Source organism: Lutjanus erythropterus, chromosome 13, assembly GCF_056507025.1.
Source record: "Lutjanus erythropterus isolate fLutEry1 chromosome 13, fLutEry1.hap2, whole genome shotgun sequence".
NCBI lineage: Eukaryota > Metazoa > Chordata > Actinopteri > Lutjaniformes > Lutjanidae > Lutjanus > Lutjanus erythropterus.
In genome coordinates, this window is record NC_139329.1 from 34,893,081 (window position 1) to 34,911,354 (window position 18,274).

General features: G+C 40.4%; 1 protein-coding gene across 1 annotated transcript; it reads right to left on the reverse strand.

Moving 5' to 3' along the window:
- Positions 1-1,137: 1,137 nt before the first annotated feature.
- Positions 1,138-16,493, reverse strand: ticrr (TopBP1-interacting, checkpoint, and replication regulator). Its single transcript, XM_084734722.1, has 21 exons — positions 15,369-16,493; positions 13,961-14,174; positions 13,453-13,685; positions 12,181-12,415; positions 11,700-11,835; positions 11,388-11,515; positions 10,967-11,170; positions 10,716-10,861; positions 10,247-10,347; positions 9,852-9,945; positions 9,362-9,444; positions 8,747-8,977; positions 8,493-8,580; positions 8,217-8,289; positions 6,828-6,959; positions 6,504-6,594; positions 6,330-6,388; positions 5,853-6,124; positions 2,887-5,077; positions 1,893-2,021; positions 1,138-1,374 (listed from the first exon to the last, which is right to left on the reverse strand). The coding sequence occupies exons 1-21, from the start codon at positions 16,041-16,043 to the stop codon at positions 1,256-1,258; spliced, it is 5,634 nt and encodes a 1,877-aa protein (XP_084590848.1). The 5' UTR covers positions 16,044-16,493; the 3' UTR covers positions 1,138-1,255.
- Positions 16,494-18,274: the final 1,781 nt, after the last annotated feature.

Sequence of the window (18,274 nt, forward strand, 5' to 3'; positions counted from 1 at the left end):
TGTGACATAATAAAATGTCTTTCATGAGAAAGGCCCGCTTGCTCAGGAGCAAGTTAATGCAGAGCACTTTCTATCTAAACGGGTGTACAAAACCTCAGCTCACCTCAGAGGTGTGTCACCTTATCTGACTGTACAGCAAACAACTGATGCCTGATGCTTATCTCATGAGAAATAATCAACGATATTCAAAGAATTAAAGCACAAAATAACCTTTAGTTCTGATGAGACAAATAAAATCTAATTCCTGATCAGATGATAACCCTGGAAGTTTATAATCCTGGTTATCAGCAGCTATTAAAATTTAATTTCCTGGGTACAACAATCATTAATGTACAGCCTACTGGAAGCACACAAAGAGTTTTATACTTTTACAGCACTGACCTTTGAACAGGTACGTGATTACAGGATGAAGTATCAGGTTTCCTTTTATTTGCTGGCAGCTGACGAACTTGAATTATAAAAGTCACATTCAAAGAGAAGAACGGCTGTACAGTAAAGTCAACACTTTTGGTTTGTGTTACTGTACTGGCTGTACTGCAATGTGAATCCTAACAAAAAAAAATAGGCAGAGTACAGGATTAAAAAAAGGCATGTTCGATAACTTTTTTCAGAAAACTAATATTTATTTACATAAAACTTTGGCAACATAAGATATTTACAATATGACTCAGTCATTGGGCCTTCCCTTTTACTTAAAAACAAGTTTATGACGAGAACAAACAAACTAATAAATAATCATGAATAGTATTTATATGAACAACTTTAGACTTCAGACTTGATTGTTAAACGGCTGATTGCAAATTTTAAAAACTGTCATACAAAAATCACAATCTTCCAACATTTTAGCTCCAGAAAGACCCACATAAAGAAATATGGCTGAATTTGAGCCATAAATTGATGAACAGGAATTGTAAGGGGAAGCATCTTCGCAGAACTGCATAGCTTTTGAACTCTGTGCCAAAACCGGTCTACACTTTCAAATCTTAACATGTCCTGATTAAAGAAAAGGCACTGGTCAGAACAGAAAATGTCAGGGTCAAAATGTGCTGGTGGAGGAGACTGAGGACATTCATTCATTCATTCATTCATTCATTCATTCATTCATTCATCTGCCTTTCAAGTGGAGCCTGAAAGACATCTTTCAGATCGGTCATCCAAAGCTCTCTTGACAAAATAAGGACAACAAAGAAAAGCTCACAGCTTTCACAGTGAAACAGAAAGGATAATCTTGTTGCTGGTTCTACAGTTTTGTGGTTCAGGGAAGCAGTCTCTTCCTGCTGTAGGTCTTCCCCGTGTTTGAGCGTCTGATTGGCTGGCTGAAGGGAGATACCTCCACGCCATCAACTTCTATCCTCCTCCCAGACGCAGCCTCATCTGCAACGTTTAAAGAAATTTAAAATCATTAGTTTAAAGTTTGGAAGAATGTCAAGTTCATTGTATTTTGCAGGCTGTTTTGTGAACCATCTGGTTCACCTGGACAAGTAGAATACATTACATGTCCAAGAGTGTGTGGACAGTCAGTCACACCAATTTGTGTCTATAGCTGCAACTAGCAATTAATTACATTATTGATTAATCTGTTCATTATTTTCTTGGTCATTATGTCTATAAAGTGTCACAAAATAGCAGCTACCGTTTCCTACAGCTCAAGACCATGTTAAAAATAAAAATCTTGTTTTTCACAACCAACTGTCCAAAATTATGAAAAGAAACAAACAGTCAGTTTTGACAGGCTGTGACCAGATCATTTTGGCACTTTTGCATGTTTACAAATATTATGCAATTTGAGAGGTTGAAATCCTATTGTGTTATACTGTAGATGTGACTGAATGTTTTGCAAATGTGACTCAAGTAAAACATAACTGTAACAATACTAGCATTGTTCATCTTACCTTTAAAATTTGGTGTTCTCTTACTAGCAGAGCCTGTTTTGCCCTTGAACAACAACGGAGAGTGTGTAAGGGCCAAAATCCCACTCGCAGTCACCGGCTTCCTCACCTTTGAACTCGGAGGAGTCGCCACTGTCAAAATGGAGAAAACAGCAGTGACAAATATTATGGTTTTATTCAGCAACTTCGTACAATAATTTCAGAAAAACATTTGTAAAAACTTTGTATTTATCATTTAATGTCTCAAAAACAATTATATAATAATAATTCAACCACTTTTTAAAATGCTGAAATAGTGAATCTTTTGCTTTAAGAAATTAGTCCAATTGTCACTTAAATTGTTTAAAATGTCACATTAACTTTCAGTCATCTCTGAAGCAAAACCACAACACATATTGGACATAGCTTTAGATCTGTGAACATTGTCTTGTTCTCTTCTCATATCATTGCACACTGGTCAGAATATAAAAGCAAATTAAATCAACAATTAAAAGTATCTTAATTGGAATCCCAGAACTTAAAATGTGAGACATTGTTTAAAGTTGAAAAATATGTTTCCCTGTTGATGTGTCCCCCCTTACCTTACTCTGCTATGCCTAACCATAACCTACCCCTCAACCGCAGAGGGTAACGTTACAGGGAACACTATCTATCAGGGGAACACACAGAACACAACACCAGGGCACTTTCTGTTTCCTCGAGTCAGAGCCTTGCTCTGAGAAGAAAGGATCAAAACCACTTTGATAGAAGCATATTAAATGAGGAGTTTGTTGATTCATGTAGTCTATAATGGAAACATTTTTTTGTGAAAAATCATGCCTGGTGGCAGACAGATGAAAGCGAGGCTTATAAGGAAGCAATCTAAACACAAATGGTGTTATTCTATAATCATTAGATCAACATTTACTTCATAATGACATGTCAAAGCAAAAGTTGTCTATTTCCTCCTTTAAAAGGACAACATATTTTGTTACAGAAAGTGTTAGCTGTAGCTTACATGTCTTGACATCTCCACTGCCAGTGGCCCAGATCATTTCTTCTTCTGCTCTAAGAGGATCAGCGCTGTCAGCCTGCTGAGACAGCTTCTCCATCCAGTACATTTCTTCCTGTGGAGAAACAGGAGATGCATCTCTTCCAACTGGGGGTGACTGTTTGGAAGCCAAAGCTAACACTGAAGCTTTGCTGTTTGGGGGCTCATCCGTGTCCTCAACGTCCTGCAACCTGCTGACTCCAAGCTCAGCTTCCTCCAACAACTCGACTAACAAAGGCTCCCCCTTCAGACCACGATCTTTGCCTCCAATCACTCCAATCTGAGCTCTCTTCCTGCGAGGCCAGCTGTTGAGGTTGTCTGGGGTCACCTTCCCTACACTCTGAGGTGAGGGAGTCAGGGGAATGATATCTGCGGTTGCCACTGGAGACATTCCTGCAGGATGGCGTGTTGGAGTGTAAGACTGGCAGATGTAAGTTTGGACACTTCCACCTTTTCCTGGCGTACTTTTGGCCGGAGTGACATGAGTACAGAGAGACGGTGAGACACATCCAGGATCTCTGTGCTTAGAGAACAAAGCCAAGGGGCTTTCCAGCTGAGAGGGTTTCACACCGACTAATGGGCTCTGAGCTCCCGATGCCAAATCACCTGCATTCATGGAATCTGTGCGTTTGAATTTGAGCTTGGGAAGTCCTGATGTTTGCATTTCCATTTCTACTTGGTAAGTCAGAGGATTTGGGGTACTTGTGCCCTTTTGTCGGCTACGTTTTGCTGGGCCTCTAGGGGTTGAAAATCGTGGGGATTCATTTCCGTACCCCAAACGAGCAGCGGCCTCCCTCTGTTGGCGGTCAGGAGTCTGCCGGAAGCCGTAGCCCCGGCCAGGGATGCCTTGAGGTGAGACACGTGATTTAGGAGACACTGCGCTTGACAGAAAGTCTTCACCGGACTGTGAAGGCTTCCGTGAAAAGCTGATGTTCATCTTGAGACCTCCACTAAACTGAGTCTTTGTAACTGCTGCATCCACAATCTCCATACTATCATCATCTGTGGATGCAGAGTTAATATGTGAAGAGTTACATTCCTGTGAGTCTGTGTGGGAACTAGAGTCAGTTTCAGCTTGTACCTCTTCATTTGGATCCGACTTTGTGTTCTTCTCCACAAGGTCACAGTTCTCTGCAGACTCTGTATTTAGTATAGAGGGAACATTCTCATTAGACTGGGATCCTGACTTATGTCTGGTGGTTCTAGCACCCTGACCAGACCTCTTCCTTCTCAGGGGCTTGAGTGCAGTGTCTGATCCTTCTAAAACAGTAGTACCTTCCACTGGTGTTGGTACTGGCTTACATGGTGATGCAATGGTTGGACTTCTGCCAGAGCGAGTAGTCATTTGGTGAGTAGGACTCGGGGTCCTTGTTTGAGTTCTAGTGTTGGGTTTAGGTGATAGGTAGTGGTCTTGAGGTGGTGTGGATTGTGGAGGAGGCATTTCCAGTTGTCTAACAGCGTCACTTTTTTCAGGTGTTTTCATCTTATTAAGTCTTCCAGAAGACCTTTGACTTTTTTCCTGTGCTAAAATAACACTGTTTGCATTTTCAGGAACCCTTGCTGGGCTCACTTGACGAGTCTTTTCAGGGGTCTTGAAAATGTCTCTTCTAGTGTTTGCGCTTTTGACAGGACTGCAGAAAGTGTTTGGAGTTTTCAACAGTCTTGGAGAAGTGCGGGATGCAATACGAGGGGACTCTGGTACCTTGAAAGCAACACCGCTCTCTGTCACTCTACATTTCCGAGGAGATGGGGAAAATGTGACACTCTTCTTGGGAGTCCTGGATGTTGGGCTACTGAGTAAATGTAATCCAGAAGAAGAGCCACATGCAACCAAGGCCTTGACTGGAGTCCTGAGAATCCCTTTGAGTGGGCTCATCATAGGGCTTTGCTTAGTTGGTGTCTCTACCACAAGAGTCTTTCTGGCCGGAGATCTGAAAGGACTGCCTCTCAAAGCCATACCAAGCTCACGAGAGCTGCCTGCTACAGGGCTCTCTGCAACAGAGAAAACATGCATTGTGGAAGGAAGAAGGGTTTTGGGGGTTCTTGGGGTGTGAGGGGTCCTGGGTGTCCTGGGTATCCTGGACGTTGTGGGTGTCGTGGCCCCATGGCCGGCCCTCCCACATCTGCTGGGTGATTTCGTTGGTGTTTTATTTGGACTCTAAAACAAAACACAAACAAAGAAGTCAGTAAACATACAAGAACTGATTTCTTTGCCCACTTGGGGGCAGCAGAAATGAGTTGTGAACACAACATCAATATATCACCACCTTTTGAGATGACTTGTTGACAAACAGCTCTTTATTTACACATCCAGCAGCTGCAGACCAAATCATGTTTCTGGCAGCTTGACAAATGTAAGTCCAGTATTCACTCACTAAATGCTCTACTATGTTCACCAGCTAGTTGCTAAAGGTGTCTGTCTGCTGTTTGGTGCTGATCAGGTAGTGTACAGTGGGCATTTATACATTTTTTGCGAAAACAGCTGCAAGCTGTGGCCAAAGGACGCAATGAAAACAGTAAATGTGCCAAAAAATTAAGTTGTGGGCCAGATAGTTTAACAATGAGCTGAAAGTCACAAGATCTGTAAAACAGAGTTGCAAATATGGGTGATAATTCTCTGTATGTGGAACGCCCTTACATTGTTTTCAGTATCACCAATCCAAACTTGCCTCAGGGAGCTTTATAATCCTTTAGACCCCCCCCCAAAAAAAAACCTTTTTGACAGGGAAAAAACAGAAGAAATCTCAGGGAGAGATACAGAGGAGTGCCAGGATGGACAGACATGCAATATCTGATACATTATAAATATATTAATATTATAAATCAGACTCAAGTCTGATGTAAATGTACAATTTTAGAATTTTCCCTTATACCCTCTGAACACAAAAGTAATTTTTCATCCTGAAAAATCCAAAAAGGGAAAGCGTACTTACTTCAAAGACACTCGAGTCTGTGGACAGCCGTGACCTGGTTCTGGCAGGAGATCGGTCAGAAGGACGATTTGGAGAATTAACAGCCCCAAAAAGAAGACGCATGGGAGACCGAACTGCTTTCACATTAATCCCAGTGATTTTGCCATCGCTGAGAGAAAGCTGGGATGCAGACAGAGCTCTTTCCAGGTTGCGGGAGCGAGGTTGAGAACTTGAGTAGAAAATGTTTGAGTTTCTTCTCGCAAACTTCTTTATCCTTGGGCTTCTTCTCAGGTCTGATACAAAATCAAAGCACAAAAAAAGACTAAGTTGTGGACAGTGCTTGAATTGTGGAAAAAGAAATTGCAATTCATTGTCAAAATGTCCAAGAAAACAAATAAACAAAAAATTAAAAAGTAATTACAACATACAAATATGAAACATTCTTACATTCAAGTCAATATATTTTCTGTGGGGAAAAAAGTAGTATCAGTAAAATACCTTCTGCAGGTTTTACTGGTGACTCCTCCACAATGCAGTCCTCAGCTGGGACTGACCTCCTGAAAAAGAATAGTTAAAAACACATATATAAGGGGTATATGGTAAATATAATAAATGGGGAATTTTAAAAATGTCTCAGTAAATATAGATAAGGAAAACTGTTGACAACCATACCTTCCCATTTTCTGTTGGTAAAGGAGGCGACTGGACACTTGCTTGTGAAGAGGCGTTTCACACACTTTCTTTGTTAGAAGTGTATGCCTCTCTGAAAAAGAGATAAATTGTGAAAATTATTCTGTTACATTAAATGGATGCACAGTGAGACAAATTTCCAATCACTGAAAAACTGTCAATAACATCAAGGTTTTGCATGCTGAATACTGCAAATAAAGCAAAATAAGAATAATTTAAAAAAGTAAAAACAAATGAAGTGGCCTTCCATTCATTAATTTACAGCAGCTTTTCTTTCAGTTAATTTGGAATAATGATTCTGTTTACCTTCAGATTCATGAGATCGTTTGCGTTTTAATCCTTCCACAGCGGACACAGACCGGCTCCTCGGCAGCTTGGCTTTCTTTGAAGGGGAAACGATCTCTTGGTTGAACAGGTTCCTTCTCACCTTCGTCACCTCTGCAGACAATCAGAACATGGTCTGTATTTAGGACTCATGTTAATACTGCGTTGCATCCTGATGAACTTGTCTTTTGTTTCAAAACAAACTTCAAGGTGTCAAAGGTAAATTTTAATTTTTCAGTAGAGTATGGAACGATCTCCCTCATGTCACCTGGAAATGAGAATGTAAAGAGTCTGCAGTTTGCTTCTTTGTGAAAAAAACAAAGGCTGGAGTCAAGCTGTCTGCAGTCACAGTTCTTCATTATGGAGCAAACTACAAACTTTTTTGACAGCTACAATTCAATCCTACAAAAGTTCAGTCTTATTTTTAGACTTGCACTGATTAATCGGCAATGCTCGGAATCGGGCCGGTTTTCACATGACTGGCCTTGACCGGTGACCGGCCGATCAGCGTCACAAATCCGATTCTGTGCCTATCATTGTCACACACATGTTCTGCACGATGGTCACGTCATGCGCGCAGCAGACAAACTGACCGTGACGTCAACACAGCGCTGATAACAGCTACACACTCTGACACACGTCTGCTTGAAGCTGGTGTCAGAGACAGATTCCAAGAACAGGATAAAGAGAAGACAGACAGTCTACAACGGGACAGAGCAGCTGACAATGATGCAGAACAGCCATAAACTCTCTCGCACTTCAGGCTAATGCTAGCAAGCTAGCAGCAGACTGCTGTTCACAGAGGGACAGTTAAAATCTCACCTCCTGTTCTGACTGAAGAATAAACAACCTGTGTTGATGTGTCTCCTCAAACATTTTCTCATCCAGACTCCTTTAACTTCTGTGTCTGTTTTTCTCACGGCAAAGTTTTACTTCAAACTGTTGCACCGCGTTAGTCTCCGGTTTGTTTACATCCGCTTCCACAAAAGATCACGTGAAATCGCGTCCCGCGAAATCCCGCGAGATGATCTCGCGAGATCACGTTCACACAATTCAATATCTTGCCTGGTCGTAATCTGGATGATTTTGGAGAAAGTATTAAATGAATATTTAATAGTCAGTGTCTTATTATGAACACATTTACAAGAAAAGTTGCAAAAATGTTTGTGAATGCTGTCAATTACAGTTCTTAGAAAGACTGAAAATCGGAACCGGCCAAAATCGGAATCGGTAGGTCAGACCCCTCAAAAATCGGAGTCGGCCAAGAAAGTTGAAATCGGTGCAAGTCTACTTATTTTCAAAAGATAAATTCTGGGTTGAGTAGGAAAGTGGCGCTGAATGTGATCAAGAAAGATGTTAAACAGAACGTACCTTGCGTTTCTTGTTTCTGAGGTTGTGGTTCTGCAACAGGTTTCTCCAAAGCAACAGCAACTTTTGATTTGGACTAATAAAAACACAATAAAGCTGGTAAGGAAATCTGAATAAGACAGCTAAAATAACCATGAAACATATGTGCAAAGGTCATCTTTGTCTTAGTTGGACTGGACGAGACAGTAAGTATGTGAGAAATTTAGATAATCAGTAATGATCAAAGTCTCACAGTAATCCAAAGAGACATCAGCAATGTTTAATTATCTGTGATCTTACAGCTCTTGTAGCCTTTTTGGGTATCTCTATTTGCCGAAGACTCTGCGATGACTCTGTCATACTGCGATGACGAGTCAGCATACCAGTCCTAAAAGAAATAGAAAAAAGGGGAAAATTTATTTTTTAATTCTTGACATATAGCTTACAAAAAAATACACCATGGCTTAATCATACAACTAAATAATTTTCCCAAACGAATAAACTCCATGTCTATGATCTCATTAAGTGAGCAGCAAAGAACAACATCCCCTCACCTCCTCTTTTTGGCTGAGCGATTTCTCAGGTCCTGCAGGCCATCTCCACCATCTGAAAGCTGGCTGTGTGTGGAGAGGGGAGGTGAGGAAGCTGAAGGAGTAACACTGTCCTTGGCGACTGAGTCGTCGCTGAAGAAGTCAGCGGGTAGAACTGCAACCAAAGCCTCAGGGAGCTGGGTGCCCAGACTGTTGTACACGTCTGCGAGCACTCTAGGCACGGCGGTCAGGAACCTGCAATGACACAGAAAGACTGTTCTTAGGTTTGAACAACTACAGATGAGAAATATTCTCAACTTTTGTTTTGTTCTTACAAACTTAAGATTTATGTCACTCAAGAAGCGTGTGTTAGCGAAATAAGTTTGGAGTCAATTAAACTCTAAATCATGAATCTGTAGCTATGGTAGCGGTTTGTGGCACTTGACTCCCATGAATGTCATCAACAAACACTGATTCCATATTGAAATTTACAATATTTGTTTCCAGAAACTAATCAAATTCATATCCATATTTTATAAAGCAAGAGAATGAAGAATCAAGAATACTCTGCATTTATTATTCATGCATTTTTCAGGGGGATTACAAAAAAATCTCTTTCCAGCAGCACCACACACTTACCTTGGGAGGACCTCGTCTTGAAGGAACCTTGCTAGGCAGACCGGGTCTTTTGAGAGGGAGATTATCCTGAGCATTTCAGCCACCTGAGGAAAAGGAGAATTGATCTTTATTCTATTGTGCAATCTGTTGGGTTGAAGAAATATACTTAAATAGTCAAAATGGTATAAACTAAAAATATTAAATGTTGGAATATTTAAACACAATCACATTTCACTATTTTGGTGGATTTATGCTGGCAAATAATTAAATTTGAATGAATTTGTTTCAGATTATTGCAATACCTTACTCCATTTACTGTAGCAGTCTAAGAAGATGAACAATAAGAACCAGCCAAATACTGAAAATAATTATTTTTTCCAGTATGGCTTGCAAACGATTCAAAGTACTAACCTTTTAAGAAAATGACATACTCTGTAGCTGCAGTAACTCTGCATTTGCATGACAAAAAAAAGATTCAACTGCGACAAGGATTTAATTGCGAGCATCTCACCTCCTCTGCCATCTGTTCAACATCCAGGGTGTCAGACTGCTTCGAGGAGAAAAGCTGGCACAACTCAAGCCTCAGCAATGCCTGGAGCTGGCACCTAGAAGACACAACCTATGTTACTGACACCTGAATATTAATATATTAATATATTATAATAATATCAAATTAACCCTTACTTATCAAGGAGGATGGGCACATGTGTTTTATCAGTAATGACCACCCACAAACAAATATACACCAAAAAACAAAACAAAAACAAAAACAAAAAAACATTTCACATCTTGGAGAGACACAGTATATGATACCTGGGTGTTCAATTAGCTGGTCAATGAGTTTCATTGAGAGTTTCAACTGACTCTAAAAAACAAGATAACAAACCAAAGTTAGAAAGCACTCACTCTCTGACTTTGCTATCAACATCAGCAGCAGCGCCATAGAGCTGCCTGATTGCTTTGCTGGTCTTAAGGAGGTGCTGCTGGACAAACAGGGAGGTCTTTACCTGCAAAGAAGACATAAGATTTTAGATATGCAAATTAATAATCCGACTTTCTAAATGGGCTTCAATGTACTTTTTGTTGTACACTGGATTCTTTTACTTTCTGTGAAGAAAAAGTTCTGTGTGTTATATCTATACTTTGTTATTATTTTCATGTGGTGGGCATGTACATGAAAAAAATCTGGCAATACCAAAATTTACCAATTAACTAATTTGACAGCTGAAATGACAATGTATAATTATTCACTATTGTGCAGCACAATCATCTAACGATTCAACCATCATCAGATTATAATAACCAGCTTGCTGCAAAGATGAAAGTGAGTCAGGTCAGACTCTTGAAATATATTCACAGCAGTCACCTGTCTCACCTCCACATCTGACTCTTTCACAAGGAAGGTTTTCACAGCAAACAGGAGCTGCTGGACACTAGTGAGGAGGGATGAGTCTCTCTCCACCACTGTCTTCTCGTAACTGGACTTCAGATGGGACAGCAGCTCTGCCTCGCTAGTGAAACCTGAGAAAAAGAATATTGTGCATTGCTTGATTTTCTGCTTTTCTTCCTGACTTTCTTCCAGAGAAAGAGTGCTGATGGTTGTAAAGTTTTAACGGACACACTCACTGATGGTTTTTGCTCCTTCAGATTTGTTCTTGTCACTTGATCGTCTCTTCCCCGGTCTGTCGGGCACCCTGCCCTCGACCCCGGGCTGCTCGACCTCGTTCTGGTTCTTTTGGGCTTTGACATTCAGCCGTGCCACATTCAGCATCTGCAAGGAGCGGCTCATGGTCTTCATCTTCTGTTTCACTGGTGTGCGCTGGGCGCCACCTGTAGACCACAGATGGGAAAGGACAGAGAAATAGGTTGTGCTGTTTTTGCTCAGGTTAAAATCTTGATAAGTTGATATTGGAGACAATTTAAAGAAACTTTATGCCTCAGAGGATAACTGGTGATCCCCATCATCCAAAGTTTAATTTCAGTGCTTTTACGAATTTTCACAGAAACTCTGGAATATGCATAAAAATTTGAGATGAGGCTTTCTCACGTTTCTTGCCCCTCTTGTCATCTGCACCCCGGGATGTTTGATACAACTCTGCCAGACCACTGATCAACTCCTGCTGTAGGGTAGATGATTCTTCCTCTTCTTTCTGCTCTGGCACTGCATGCAGTAACCTGTTTAATAAAGTTAGCAAAACATCACAACCATATGTTTTGTGCCAATATTGAGTTTCTTTTAGGTTGTCTTTGATCATTTTTGTGTTTAACTCTTCATTTAACTCTTTCCTAAAAAGCAAAATATAAAAATGACAAAAAAAAAAAAAAAAAAATTAAATCAAGAAATCATAATTATCCTTACCTCATTGACTCCATCAAGTGGGAACTCACTCCTGATTGGTCTGACTGAGGGAACCAACTCTCCAGCACTGTTGTTAGTGGGCGATGACTGAGTTCCTGCTGAGCCCACTCAGGAACCTGGTCATCCTTTGGGTAGTCTGAGGAATAAAATTATCAGCAATAAAATACAAAATTCATGGAATGGAGAGAAGTCTATAGTGCTCCCATCTAACACACTAAAGTTTCACTGACTCTAATATTTATTATTTCAGTGAAGCATACACATTGATCAGAAGCATAAAAATGCAAATAGGTCAGGAAAAGAGCAAAAAAAAAAGTAGAACATTCTACCAGCCTATTCAAGTATACTAAATGTAACCAGTGAACTGTGTACTTTTAACAACTTCTGTGTTTGACAGAATTATCAATAAATCCAAGCAGAATTCTTTGTAAAGAAATATTTTTCATGTTTTGAACCCTTAACATTAATATTCTATCCTTACCATCGACACCATCACCATCCTTCTCCATGATGTCGTACACTACTCCCAGAACACTGTTCACAACATCTGGCAGTTCGGCTGAACTTTCTGATGTGGCAGGAGCAATGATTTCAGTGGTCAGGAGCTGGTCATGCTGAGTGATTCCAGACTGGAGGATGGTGAGTAGAGCTGTAGAGTGTGACAAGGGAGAGAGGACAGCCGAGCACACCAGGCCGCTATCATTCACTTCCGAAAGCTAGGGGAACAAGCAAAAGACAGGAAAAAATAGGAGAAGTGAATCAGTAAATGCCCACAGAAAAGAAAAGAGGGAGAATTTAAAAGGTTAATATGTTACAGCTGAGCAGCTAAATAGCTATTTATCGTGCAAACTGGCACTAGAATGTTTCCCTGGTGAAGGTTTGTTTGGTCACTTGTTCAACATGCTGGGGTGCAAGACAATACAAGTGTGTTTGTGTTTGTAAGACAGATAAGAAGGGGACTTTAGCAGGAAAGCTGATGTGGGCTGAACTCTGCTGTGGAAAACACAGTGTTGCAGCAGTGGCACAGCATATGGCCCGTGTCAAGTGCCACCCATAGCACCAATGGGAAGCATCGGCCTACAGAAAATCAACCACACACAGCACACTGTATAACTTGGGATATTTCTTAACCGCAAAAAATAGGGGTAGAGGAGAGGAAGAGCTGCTAGGGGAGTTGGAATGTAGGCTACAAGCAGGGAGCAGGTGGAATTTATTTATGCCGTGTAGATACACGTGCAGGTGGAACAGTTCAAACTATAAAAAGCAAGCAGCAAACTAGTGAATTACATCTATAGTTGGGCTAATGATGCACTGAAGTACAAAACAGCTGTATCTCTAGAAGGAAAAATGTTTTTTTCAGGGGCGTAGACAGTGGAAATAGGACAATGACGTGAAATGTTGCGGGGTGGTGTGTCCAACAGTGCTGGAGCACACCTGACTGCTGCTAGTGTGAGGTTTGTACATAGAAAATACTAGGGACTGCTGTTTTGACGCACACCATTCAAAAAGGTGTATTTTGGCCTTGTGTTGTGCAGCAGGCTGATGTGGGGCTGAGTATGATGTTACTGCTTAATGCAAGATTTGACTGGCTGTACTGAAATAATGTCTATCTACATAGACAGGCAAAGGAGATTACAGGACAAGTGACACAGCAGATACGCAAGATGTAACAGACTAAAAAGTTGAGTTGGACACTGTGAAGGAGTCTTAACTGGGACAGCTGTACTGTATAACTAAAAATAATTTGCCTCACCATGTGCAGAGAATAAGCAGACAGTTGCATCAGGAGATTCTGGAAGGCAGCGGTTCCCTGGTCACTGTTGCTGTAGCACTGAAGCACCCATGACTCTGTGGAGGTCCGTGTCAGTGAAGAGGCATCCCAGCCCTGCAACACTCCTTTCAGACACACTTCCACTGACTCTGGGAGAAGCCTCTGTCTGCGAGACACTGGCTCAACCATGATCCCACAGCTTTGTGTCACATCACCTGGTTGGGTGAAGAATAACACAACACACACAAATAAAAGCAGTTTATTTACAACTTTATGTATCTGTTTCATGTTCAGATTTAGTTGTCTCTTTTGACACAGTGCATTGAAATAAAGCCCCCTAAGACAATGTGGATGTACAGTATAATGTCTCATGATTATTTATTACCTGTAATTAAGACTGTAGCCCACATAAATAACTAACAGCTGCACCATTTCAGGCACATTTGAGTTATAACAGAAGACGATAAGAGAGAGTTTCCATGTTACCAACCTTGCTCCCATCGCAAAACTCCTCCTATAACAGGGAAAGCCAGACGATAGGACCTTTCAGACGACAGCAGGTATCCAATGCTGGACTTGAATGGAAAGGCCCCCTGAGTGCAGCAGAGATTCAGCAGTGCGACCACAGGGATCACTCTACCACCCATCTGAGCTAGGACCTCAGACAGCTTGTCAAAGCCGAGATGGTTCTCGCACCTCATGACCTGCAAGAAGACAAAAGATCAAAGTTGGTTATGTCAGTGAAAAGAGGAATTTGTTTAACAGCCACTTTGACAGGTCTGTAATGAATGATGGGATGGTTACAGCTATTCTAAATTTCACCTAGGTTGGTTAAACAGTAAAGAGTACAGTTGTAAGGTTAGTTTAGGTTAATATCTTGACCATACAGGTTTTAAAACAACTACAAGCTTTTTATCCCCAAAGATGTTGGTCCTATTTCTACAACACAAGCAGTACACTTACATTTTTAGATCCTAATGACAGTGGGGTTACAAATAAAGGGAAATAACAAACTATTTCAAGGTATCTGGCCAACACTAGCCATTACAAAATCACACATTCATTTTGGTGTAGATTCTGCAATTCTCTGGAAGTCTGCCAGAGGAGGAACACCATTCTTCCAAAATATTTTTCCTCATTTGGTGGTTTGATGGTCATTGTGGACAGTAAGGCTGCATTTTTTGCATCACAATTTTCATTTTCATTGAAAAGAACTATTAATATCATAATGACATATCATTTGTTGGGGTGTGCATCAAACAAACATCTTCTTAAATCTTAAGAAAAAAGATTTGTAGATCAGGGCATCTCTGCAGCATTAAAATACTTCATTATAATGGTGTGTTGCGATTTTGATAATATTTCAATTAACTGTGCAGTCCTAATGGTGAGTGCTGCACAGATGCTCAATTGGTTTGAGATTTGATTGATTGGTTGACCAGTTTATCGATTTGATTGGAACTGTTTTACTCCTTAATACAGTCATCAGCTCCACAAATTGCTCAGGGCCTATTATCCACTCATTTATTCAGGTTTTTCATTTAAAGTGTCAGCCATTTCTGCCTCATTAGGTCAAAATGACATACAGTGTCTTAAGTGTTGTCATTTCTGGTCTTCAAGGCTGTTTTGCAAGTGTTCAGTGACATAATTGTATAAACTTCTACCTAAAAAAGTGATGGACAATTACCTGCTTGACTGTCATACTCACAATACATTTTTTTTCTCAAGTACCATCCACCATTAGGTTACACATAAAGTAAAGCAAAGTATTTACACATAAAATGAGTTGTTATCAACATATTGATTCATACATGTTGTGATTTTGTCAAATTATCCAGCACTTGTTGGTGCTTGATGATAATATCCTGGACTGCTTTAGTACTCTTTTCTGTGCTCACCTGGACATGTGATCTACTGTCAATCCAGTGCAGCACAACCTGTTTCTGAACCAGCATGTCATGAAGGCCTCTGGATATGACGTGGTCTGCCACATCTGCAGGCAGGTCATGGTCCCCCAAAGTCAGATAATCCACAAGTTGTGTCCTGGAACGTGGACACTCCGAGACAATAAACACCACATTCCTCCCGTTGCTTGAAACATCATCCTCCTGTGAAACACTTGGCATCCCAGCTCTGCTCGTCTTCCTGGGCCTCAGGGACAGTTTGGTGGGAGAGGTGATGTCTGGTCTGTCCCACTGAAAGTCCAGCAGGGTTTCTTTGAGAGCATTTTGAACCGAAGCAGACTGATTGTATTGCTGCTTCTGCTGAGACAGGGACGGTTTATCCTTCACGTCAAACTTAGCTTCAAACTCCAATTCAAAATCCTCAAAAGTTTTGTGGCGAAGCTCCTTGAAGTCTGATCCCCTTGATATGAGCCTGGCATTACGACCAGTCCTGGACTGAAAGAATTTATAACCCCAGCGGACTTTATCAAATCCATATTTGTAGCTGAAATGCAACAAAATTTGTAATATTCCTCGTTTCACGAAATGATTCTTGACATCCAGTTGATCGCCTGAATCGTGATCTCCGTAATCCACATCAATAACAAACACCAAGTTGTGTAAGGCCATACCGTCAAATGCAGCTTCTCCAAAGACTGAGAGTGGCTCCGGAGCTTTTAAATCAACGATGAGCCATGAAAACGGGTCAGCCTTAATCAAATGTATCCAAGCCCGCTGTCACTAATTTAACCAATTTGAATGAGCGGGTTGTTCAATGTGAGTAAGCACAGGGACGCCATTTACAACTGCTAACATTAGGACACTAGCTACAGGTTACGCTAACGATACTCAGCTAACCGCTAGCTACCGTTAGCTACAGTACTGCAGTTACCACGGCTCAAGTTGACGTACTTACAATTTAGCTTCGTTTAATGCGACATCGATTTATCATTCATCGTTATTTGAAATAGCCTGGCAGCCATGATAGAAAGAAACAGTCTTCTTATGCATAAAAACTTATTCAAGTTTCCATATTCGTGTATCTTAACTCTGGCATATTCGCCATTTTCTGTCCTTAACCGTTCGCGCTTCTTGAACGAGAGCCCTCCCCTTCGTTGTGATTGGTTACACCCTTGACAACAACAACGTAATTGGTCTAAAATAAGGTACAAGCCAGGCGGCGATTGGCCACAAGTCTCATGTAAAGTTATTATTGGGCAAATGAACCATCTGTCAAATCTGGACTGACGTACAACCTACTACGAAACATGACACAAGAGAGCAGGCAAGACAGAATTATTGCATCACATGCATTTAACTTTTAAAAGCTACTTAGTCGTTGCTTGCTACTATGTCTTTACGAAGATGTGATATAAACTTTTGACATTCTGTTAAAGTCTATAGCTAATGTTAGTTAGTGTACGAGTGCATACAGTTGTGCAAAACCGCTGTATCCAGACACATCAGTCAGCGATTTATTATTATTATTATTTAGCCCAGTTATAACAAGTGAACTGAAAAATATCAAATACAGCAAAAGATAGATAGATAAATTATAGAAATTCTTACAATTAAGGCTGATTTGAATTGAAATTAATTTGCTAAGTGGACTTGATGATGCACCTTATGTAGATATAGTTTAAGTTAATTGTTATTGCTATTTTATATGACATGTGAAGTTGCTTATTTTGCATTGCTTTTTACACAAAATAAACATTTATTGTTACCAAGGATATACAGTGTATTATTACCTAGAATCCAGGGTTTCAATTTCTGCTGTTTTACTTTTTATGTTATTTAGCCTGCATCAAAAAGTTCCTATCTGCCCTAGACTGGGGCATACAGTGCATGCTGCTTGACCACAGATGATCAGATATGGGAAAATCAGGGCAGACTAAGCTTGAGGGGAGACATAGCCTATATGTCCAAGGGCATTATCCTCTTGAATGGTATTTGACATTATTGAAATGTTAAAGGAATTTAATTTGTCAACTAATGATGTACTCTGTGTCCGTGCCTGCCCTGTGCTTTTTAAAGAAAGAGACAAAATAAAAAATGGGCAAGGACTCAGACCTTTTTTTGTAATCGTGTTGGTCCACTGATAATTACTTGGTGTGGTGTGCCAAGTAAAGCAGTGAGAATGATAGCTTGGCATCCCGACCATTCTGTCTCCCATTGCCTTAAATGGAAAAACTCTCATTCAGAGGAATATTTGGCTTTGATCTGGGTCTCCTCACTGGTTTTTCAACGTTCCATCAAGTCTGAAGCAAAGCAGGATACACTGATTGTTTCTGCAGATGAGAAAAATGCAAATATAATAGTGCAGATTTCCATGTTGGTGTCCATCAATTCAATGATTACATGTACAAATAGATATATTAGATTGACTATTACATTTGGAGAACAGTTTATAAATCTGATATTTTTTACATAGTGAGATTTGTCAGTATTGACATTCAAGACAGAACAACAAACCATGCCAAATTAAATAAAGAACTTTATTCAGCAACATTTTTTTCTTCAGAATTTCTGAACAACATTGTATAGTCTTTGATCCGTTATATATTGCATAGAATGAAAAAATAACAGGCAAGCTGTCTCCATTAAAACCTCAGAAACAGTAAAATGACCAATATCCTTGAGTCAGACATTATTATCTGGAAGCCAGCTTCTCTGCTTATCAGATGATTTGAGCACATGGACGGGTAACTGTAGCATCTTTCTTCCTCTCCCCAGCGCTGGAGGGCAAACCAGAAAAAGAGAGATTTAAGGAAATGGAACACTGGGAGAGGAGGTATGTGGGTCACCTTCTGTTTTGCATCCGTAATCACCTCTTTTCTACATCACCAGGGGGAGATGAA